The sequence below is a fragment of the Fukomys damarensis genome, unplaced genomic scaffold (genome assembly GCF_012274545.1).
Source record: "Fukomys damarensis isolate Sample0158 unplaced genomic scaffold, DMR_v1.0_HiC HiC_scaffold_22, whole genome shotgun sequence".
Lineage (NCBI taxonomy): Eukaryota > Metazoa > Chordata > Mammalia > Rodentia > Bathyergidae > Fukomys > Fukomys damarensis.
In genome coordinates this window covers 13,933,858-13,943,046 of record NW_022900934.1, presented here as the reverse complement: position 1 = coordinate 13,943,046, position 9,189 = coordinate 13,933,858, and the positions used below count along the sequence as shown (strand labels likewise).

Genomic DNA, 9,189 nt, shown 5'->3' with positions numbered 1-9,189 from the left:
GAGGAGAGGAGGGGGGGATTGACAGGGGTTGAGGGAGGGTGAGGAGGGTAAGGGAGGCTGAGGCAGAGAAACCTGCCCCCTGCTCCCAGCCCCTGAGGAGAGCCCTGCCACCCGGCTGCTCTTCAGGCTGGCTCAAGCTCAGGAGGAAGCAAATGACGCAGAAGATACTGGTGTGGCCAGTCTGGCAGGGCCCAGGGGCCACTGGACACTCGCATAGGTCACAGAGATAACCCGCACGTGTGCACTCAGGCACACTCTCATGTGCACAGACATGTACAGTCGCAGTCACATAACTGTGTCACATACTGTCAAGCATGCACGCGCACGCGTGCACACACACACACACACACACACGGGTGATATTTACACCCACTGTCAAATGCCCACACATGTGCTCTCCCACACACCTTCATACACACAGACACAACACAACAACACAAGTAAGGACTTACTGGCTTACTGAGAAGTGGCCTGGGGAGTAGAACCTGCCACTGTGTGACCCCCCCCCCCAGTTTGGGGCCTCAGTTTCGCCGCTGATATTCTCTGTGTGAGCCTGGCCTCCGCCTGATGTGTCCCTGTCGATAATACCTGGGGCAGAGCTGGGTGGGCAGTAGCTGCCCAGTGAGTGTCTAATGAGGTGGACAGACTCACATCCACGGTCAGGTGCACCCACTCACCGCCCATGCCCGGTCCACATGTAGGGGCGGTGTACATATGAACACTTACAAAGGCACACACGGTCACAGCTGTCGCCCACATTCCCGTCCACCCGCATCCCTCTCCACAATCTAATCATCCTCCATCCTGGCGCTGGCCCTGCCGCGCCTGGCCCTGGATTCCCTGTCGGGGCACGCTGAACAGAGGATCCTCCAGGATGCTAATGGGAGTAGGGGAGGGAGCAGAAAGGCGACTGCAAGATTAATTGTGCCCCGGCAAGGCTAGGCTTCTTGTGTCTCTGCCAGCGGAAGAGTCGGTGGGGAGGGGGAGTTGACCAGGTGTCCAGAGCCTCTCCCAACACCCACTCCAACATGCCGAGCACCAGGTGGTGACAGGTGGCGCCCTGGGCCTAAGTGCCAGGTGGAGTCATGCACCAGTAGCCCCATAATGCGCCCCATAAAACCCAAGCTCTGACTCCTGATGTCCCCAAACAGTCCCTGGATTCCAATAAAGGCAATGGAACAGGAGGAGAGGCAGCAGTGTGTGTGTGTGGGCGGGGGAAGTCTGGGGTGGGGAGGCCTCTGAATGGATGGCCCTGCCTTTTGGGGATCACATGGAGACAGAACAAGCATTCTGTCTGATCAAGGGTCATACGGACCCCTACCCCCACCCCATGCCATGGCCGGTCTCCTCACAGATGGGGGAGTCTACAAAGCAGATTGCTTTGAGATAAGTCCCAGATCTATCTTGTTTTCTGGCCATGTGATTTTGGGCAAATTCCTTTACCATTCTAAATCTCCAATTCCTTATCTGTAAAACAGGGACAAGTACCACACCTACTTAAAGAACAGAATTTTGTCACAAGTGACATTTTGGGTGGGGTCATTCTCTGGTGTGAGTGTTTGTGTGTGTGTGTGTGTGTGTGTGTGTGTGTGTGTGTGTGTCTGAGTGGCGCTGTCCCATACATCCTTGGCCTCTATTTACTACAGGACAGTGTACCCCATGCTCAGTTCCAAAAATGCCTCTAGACATTGCCAAATGGACCCTGGAGTGAAACTGCCTGACGATCAGCTAGAAAAACTGCACATGATAATCACATCAACAACGAACACTTTGTGCCTGACTCTATTCCAAGCACCTTAAGTGAATTGCTTCATTTAATCCTCTCAACCACCATTACGAGAAAGGTGCTAGGACTCGACCCACTTCACAGGCGAGGAGATAGCAGCACTGAGAGGCCAGGTACCTTGCCCAAGGTCACACAGTATAAAGCACCCAACCAGTATTCAAATAGGTACTCCACTGTCAGAATCCACACTTGGAACTGCCCTGCAGGACTCCGTAAGATGTGTCCTCATATCTCTCAGCGCAGGGATGTAGCTCCTGGGGTACCCTCTTCACTGTCCTCTGGGCTGATGAGACCAGCTGTTTTCTCAGTCGTGTAGTCAGGATTCCTGGTCTGTTCCCTAGGGCTGTTCCAAGATGTGGGAGATGGGAAAGGTGCCCTTCTGGGCTTCCGATGCGGGAGATGGGAAAGGTGCCCTTCTGGGCCTCCACTGGTCTCCCCGCTGAGCCTTTGCAGCTCTGGACCACAAAGGTGGCACTGGGAAGGTGGAGCCTGTCACTTCCTCTGCCCTGGGGGTGGGAAGGAAGGCAAGAGCAGAACAGGGAGAGAGATGTGAGGGGAAAGGAGAGAGAAGGAGACCCAATGTGAGCGAAAAAGAGAGAGAGGAAGGAAGAGGGAGCCACCAGGTAGATACGCAGGAAAAGACAGTAAGAGAGAGACCAACAGAGACACAGAAGTATGGAGAAAAACAGAGAAGGAAAGAAAAGGGGGCAAAGAGCGGTGGAGACACAGTGAGCAGAAGGGTGGAGACGAGGGAGGGAGAGGGACTGGAAGTGGGGATGAAATGGCAGGGTGTAGGGAAGGAGAGGCCGCAGACAGACTGAAGGTGCCAGGGTCCCAGGCATGGGGTCTCATCTAGGGGCCTCGCCTCCCTGCTGTCCCTGCCACTTCTAGTCCAGAAGCTGGGACACTACTCTTCTCACTCGGACGCCGGCCACAAGGCCTCAGTGTGTAATTCAGGTGCCATCCCTGCATCTCTGAGGTAGCAACACAGAGGCCACACTGCGCTTAGATCCCGATCCTAGGTAACACGCAGTGGCAGGCTGCTGTGGGAAGAGCTCCCATCAACTACATCGCTCGACATTCACACCGAGTCTGACCTTAGCCATGTGGCTTGCTTTGGCCTGTGGGACATCAGCCACCGTGACAAAAGCAGCGGCTTTATATGTCCTAGCGTGCTAGGGTCTGTCTTCTGAAATCCTGAGATCAACGTACAGTGAAGAAGCCTGGATGAAAGGCCACACACAGAAGGAGGCCCAGGCATGCGGCTGCCCCCCAGCAAGTCAGCCCCCATCAACCTGACAGCCAGTGAATGACCTCCACAAAGGCACTGCACAGCCAGCCCACCGAATTCTGACAAAGAATAGATTGTCACGATAAGCCACTTAACTTTAGGGCATTTTGCTATGTAGATAATGGACAGAGAGACCCAGTTGGCGGGGCTGCTCCTCTGTTGGTTTTGTCTGGCCTTCACTGGAGGATCAACTGGGTTGGAAGGTCCAAGATGACCTCATCCACATCTCTGGCGGTTGGCTGGGACACACTGGTTCGCTCATCCTCTAGTATGCCAGCTTTATTACATGGCAATCTCAGGACTACAGCAAAAGTGAGAGCTGCAAGGCCCCTTAAGACCTAATCTTGGAATTTGCATAATATCATTTCTGCCACACTCTGTTGCCCAAAACAAATCACAGGTCAGCCCCGTTTCAAAGGAGAAAGAAACAGACTCCACCTCTTGATGGCAGAGGCAAAGTTGGTCTCCTGCATTTGCAAATTTTATCTCTGTAGGTTGATCTGCATCCTTGGATTCAACCAACTGCAGATTAAAAATATTCGGGAAAAAATATTCATCGGCACTGAGCATGTGTAGACTCTTTTTTCTTGTTATTACTCCCTGAACAATAGGGCATAACAACTAGTTACATAGCATTTACTTTACATTAGGTATTATAAGTAATCTAGAGATGATTTAAAGTATACAAGAGAGTATAAACAAATACTTTGGCATTTTATGTAAGGAACTTGCGCTTGCATGGATTTTTGTCTCTGCAGGGGTCCTGGAACCAACTTCTCACAGATAGTGAGGGATGACGGCACTAAGAGGCTGTGCAAAAGGATGGGAGGAATTAATGGTGTATTTTCCCACCTACTATGTCCTGCTTCTCACTCTACCTTGAGGCTCTGAGAAGCATCATGAAGGCTGCCGCACTCCAGGGGGGGTAGGTCTGGGGCACAAAAACCTCGTCAGTCCAAGAGGTTGTCCTTGAGACTTGCTGGCTTGGCAAGTCCACTTTTCCATCCTTCATTCATTAGACATCACCGTAGGCCGACTGTGTGCCAGGGATACACAGAATCATCCAGGAGCAGAGTCAAAAGGAAGGACTCTGGAGTCAGACAGACAGGGAATCGTGTCTTCTTGCCGCCTTTTACGTGCCATCTGACCTTAGGCAAGTTCTTGAGCCTGCCTGAGCCTCTGTTCCCCATCCTGAGAATGGAGGTACCCATGCGGTGTGGCTGTCAAGAGGATTAGAGGACACGGAGCTTCCAGCAGCAGGTCTCACAATTTGCAGCTGCCTCACTGATCCCTCCCCTCAAGCTCTGAGTTGGGCAGCTCGTGAGTAAGTTCCACAAGGGCAGAGATCCGTGCTGGTGTTGCTCACCAGTGTACCCACCCATCAAGCCTGGCACAAAACGCTCGACTAACGTGGACTGGAGGACTGGCTCCCACCGTCTCTCCGTTGCCTCCTTGCAGCTGAGTGTGATTGCCTATTTGTTTCTGGCCTTGGGTCTCTGTGAGGGCAAAATCTTGTCTAGTCCATCAGCCTGAGCCCAGGATCTGGCAGTTAGCAGGTGCTCAACAAATGTTAGTTTCCTTTCTTCTCAGTAAAATGGACGTCTCTGGCCTGGCTGAGAATTTTCAGCGGAATCATCAAGTTGCCGAGTCTTTCTATCCCTGCCGGGTGGTGGGCGGAGGCTGGTAATTATAACCTGGCCACGACACCCCGCAGGCCTGTCTTCACCCATCGCCCCCAGTTCCAGCTGTTGTCCTTGCCACCCCTGCTGGCCCCTAGGAATGCTGCACGAGGGCCCCTGGAGCCCATGCGATGCCTCATTAGCCCATAAATGCCATCCCCGTCGCCCCTGTGGGGGGGCTTGCTGGCAGGCCTGGCCTTTAAAACACACAAGTTAATCCCTCCTCTGGCACTTGGGCCTCGGGCGCCCCGCCTCCTCCCTCCCTCACACCTTCCTCTCAGGCCTCGTTCCGGTTTTGCTCCCTGCTATCTGCACAGCGAGAACAGACTGTACCTCGCAGCAGCTGCTAAATATAGACCTGCATCAGCGGAATATTCCTATCTGGGGAAATGGAGCTGGGGCCGGGAAATGGTACCAGGGCAGCACTGGCACTGGCTCTGGGGGCAAGGGGAGGAAATGTCTGGTTCTTTCTAACAAATGTCAGAATGGACCCTTCAGACTGAGAAGTTGAGGACCCTAGAACAAGGACCCAGTTTGAACTTCTTGCCCTACCTTGCATGATGTTCATTTTCTGGTTGCTGGGGAATTGTTCCTGCTCTTCTGGGTTCCAGGACCTCCCACTGGCTGCCCTCCTCCCCACCCTGTACAGTTCCTCTACAGTGATCTGAGAAACTGGGTGCCCTCCCAATTGTCTTGGAGTCAGCTTTCATCTGTTCGCCCCAACCACCTCCCAAGACTCAGTCCTGGCCCTTCTCTTATTTCTGTGCTCTTTTTCTTCCTCTCCTCCCCAAAGCCTTTCCACCCTGAAGTCTCTATCCCATCTGGGTAGCTGGATGAAGGCTTTACCACCACCACCACCACCACCACCGTATAACAAGTGCTGGGCTGAGCACTCGACGTGGTCCCTGTTCCTTTGGCCCACAGTAATCTTACCCAGAAAGCCCTGTGGCTTCACCCTTCACTGTCCTTGGGTCTCTACCCCAAAGCTGCCTCCTCAGAAGCCTGCCTTTGTTTCTTAATCTAATTCTATCCCTCACTCTGTTTGACTCTTCCTCTTTGTGCCAATTGTTACTTGACATTATACATATACATTTATTTTCTGTCTTCCTATGTCAACAAAACCTCCATGAAGACAGTCTTGAATGTGTCCACTACTGTGTTCCTAGCGCCAAGGATGGAGCCAGGCATTTAGGAGGCACTCACTACATGCGGAATGGATGAAGGAACTCTCTTATTGAATTCTCACGACAGTCATAGGAGGGAGGTTCTGTCATCGCCATTGTTCACACAGGAAGACAAAGCTTAAAGAGTGCCAACCATTTTCACAACTCCATGACCGTATTTCAGATGGCCTTCTGGGAGCTCTAGATGTTTCTTTCCCTGTCTCCGCTCACTGTAAAGCCAGAATATTCAAGGCTGGATTCTTTAGCCCTGCGCCAGACTCCAGGACACATTTACTAATTCCTCTGCTCCTAGACAGTTTTTGAGGTCCCCATTCCTTCCTCCGTATGTGTAGGAACTGCCCCTTGTATAGATGAATATGCAGGTCTGGGTTGAGAGAGGAATCAGGGGCTCTTAACTCTGGGGACCGAGTCAGCTCAGTGTTTGCCCTTTCCAGAGTCTCACTGTACCCAGCGTTCTCAGCATCCCTGACCACCCTCATTCTCAATTCATCATCTTCTCCGGCTTCCTAACTAGACAGGCAAATTAAAGAATCCAAATGAATGCTGAGAAAGAACACAAGCTTTTGGTTTTGGTCCTCTGGGGCCCTGTGCTGGTCACCCCATGCTCTGGGGCCTCCCTGCCTCCCATTCTTGTCTCTGAGCCAAACGCTACAGTACCTGCCCGAGGGATCTTGTTAAAATGAAAACCCGAGCATGTCACTTCCCTGCTTAGAAGTCATCAATGAACTGGCAGTGTTGGGGAGGAGGAGGGGAAACAAGAACTCTCATACGTGGATTGTAGGAGTATAATTTGATATATTTTGGCATTATCTATTCTATTCCAAATGCTTGTGCTCTTTGACTCAGTTTTCCTCTCCCTGAAAATTATCCTGCAGACATACTCACACGAGGATATCATGTATGTATGAGTTTACTAGCTGTGGCATGTGGCAAAGGACCGGAAGCTGCATAAGTGTCCATCAATAGGGGACTGGCGAAATAAATTTTAGTGTATCCATAGCAAGCATTAAATAAAAGAACGAGAAAGCTCTTTGTGAACTGATCTGGAATAATCTTTAAGATGTACTGTTAAGCCAAAGAGGCAGACAATGTATATAGTGTGTGTTTATAGCTACCATTCATGTAAAAAATAAAACAAATACATGTGCCTTATTTTCTTGTACATGCATAGAATAGCTCTGCAAAGATTCACAAGAAAATTACACTGGTTGCCTTGGGGACACAGACTGGATGGCTTGGGGACTGGATGGGGAAAGGAGTTGCCACTAAATATTCGTTTGAATTTTTTGAATTCTGAACCTTGAAATGTATAATCTATTTGGAAAAAAAAAGAGACAATATTTTTCAAGTGAATGAGTCTAAGAGCTCATAGGATATATACAGAAAGTGGCTACCTTTAGAGCTGCAATTACCAAGGAAGGTCTTTCTTTTTAACATTTCTTTAATATTTGAATGTTTTCCTACATGTATTACTTTGGAAGGAGGAAAAAATAATGAAGATATTATGCGTAAGAGAACACAATTATAACTGTGCCTATAGACTTCCCCTTCCCACAAAATGAAATAAACACACAAACAAAAACCCCAAACCCAATCCATTAGACCCCCCTAACTCCCACCAATGCCATTAGAATAAAATCCAAACTCTGCATCCTGGCTTATGCCAGCACAGTCAGGACCCTACCAGCCAGGCCACATCCCCTCTCCCCAGGCCTGATTCCTCAAGCGGACTTGATTACAATTCCCCTCATGCCTCATGCCTCAGGCACTTCTCCTCCTCCCAGCCCTTGCCTGCACCATGCCCTCTGCCTGGAATGCCCTTCTCTGAAATCTCCATCTGGCTGACGCCTTCCTATCCTTTGGTGATTGCTGCTACTGCCTCCTGAAAGCCTGAAATCCTAATTGCCCAAGCAGAATACCACCCCCTACCCCCACTGTCCTGTGATGGCATCCGCGTGCTGTGCTGTCTGATGTCTCCTCTCCCACCTAACCCAGGGCAGTGAGCACACCCCACCGGAACTGGAACCTATCGCAGCTGCGTGACCTGGAGTCACTTCACCTCCCTGAGCCTCAGTCTCTTCATTCTGCCTTCACTGGCACCCCTTCAAGGCTCCTCAGAGATTAATCAAGTTTCAGCCCCAGAGGGAATGAAGTGGGGTGTCATGGGGGTTGCACTCTTCTTTGATGCTGTGCTGCGTGAGGGAGTGGGGATGGTTGTGTTGGCCAAATAAGCTAACAAGAAGCCATCCTGTCTTTCTATGAGCTCCTTAGCAAATGCCATGTGAACAGAGACTTCCAGGCTGCTGAAGAGATGCCCCTCTCCTCCCTGAACTTAGACCTGTGCCCTGGTAAGGGTTCCAAGGACAAATGAGGCCACTGATTCAGATAGGTGGGGTCCTCACAGGGCACCCAAGGCAGTTGCCCCTGCCCTTTTACTTTTCTGCTAGTCCTGTGGGAGCCCCCACCCCATATTTTTCTGCCCCACTGTCCTTCCCCCTTCCTGCCTGACTGCCCGAGACCCTGGAGTGTCCTGCAGGACAAGGTGCTATTCGATGCTGTTGGGTCAGGTCTGTCCTATGCCAGGGGTTCTGCCTGCAAGCGCATTCTCCAGGCCCCGCCCACGCCTTCGCCCGCCTCTCACCAGTCTTGGGGTCCACTGTGAAGTGGTGCTCGCCATCCAGCACGCTGTATACCAGCCGGGCGCTGCTGCCATAAGTGGGGTCATCCGCATCTGAGGCCATCACCTGCATCACAGATGTGCCTGGACCCGGAGGACCAAGCGAGACAGTGGTCATTTGGAGCTGCTGTGCTCATCCCTCCCAACTCTCTCCAGTCCAGAAACCAGGGAAAGAAGCCACTCTGGAGGTCATCAAAGCCAGCCTCTCACAGACCCCTTCCCACACTGAGTCCCAGTGGCATCCTGACAAGGGCCCTTTCTGGGGCCACAAGGGTGACCACGAAGTCAGATCTGGGTTCAGCGCTCCTTTACAGGGTTCTCGCCTGTAGGATCCTGGCAAGGGAGGCAGCCTCACTGAATCTCGAATCTCCCTTCAGTAGACCAGTGGGTCATCTTAATTGTTGGTCACCAGGTTGAAGGAACGAATTTAAAACGCAGCATAGAGCAGCTCAGGGCAGTCTCTCGGGGGTGGTGGCAACAAGCATTGTTGGTTACAATCACCAGAGTCAGAGCCTGGACTGAAAACCAGGAACCTGCCTGCCAACCCCTCTAGACCCCTCAAACACTCTCTC

The 9,189-nt window shown here is 51.6% G+C and overlaps 1 protein-coding gene across 1 annotated transcript in view; it reads right to left on the bottom strand.

Moving 5' to 3' along the window:
- The window catches only part of Cdh22 (cadherin 22), a gene marked incomplete at both ends in the record, with an annotated part of 64,692 nt that overhangs the window by 34,656 nt on the left and 20,847 nt on the right, over window positions 1-9,189 (bottom strand). Inside the window, one exon of the mRNA XM_010626287.1 lies at window positions 8,582-8,701. Within this exon, the coding sequence (XP_010624589.1) occupies window positions 8,582-8,701 (120 nt within the window). The remainder of the gene's footprint in view (window positions 1-8,581; window positions 8,702-9,189) is intronic.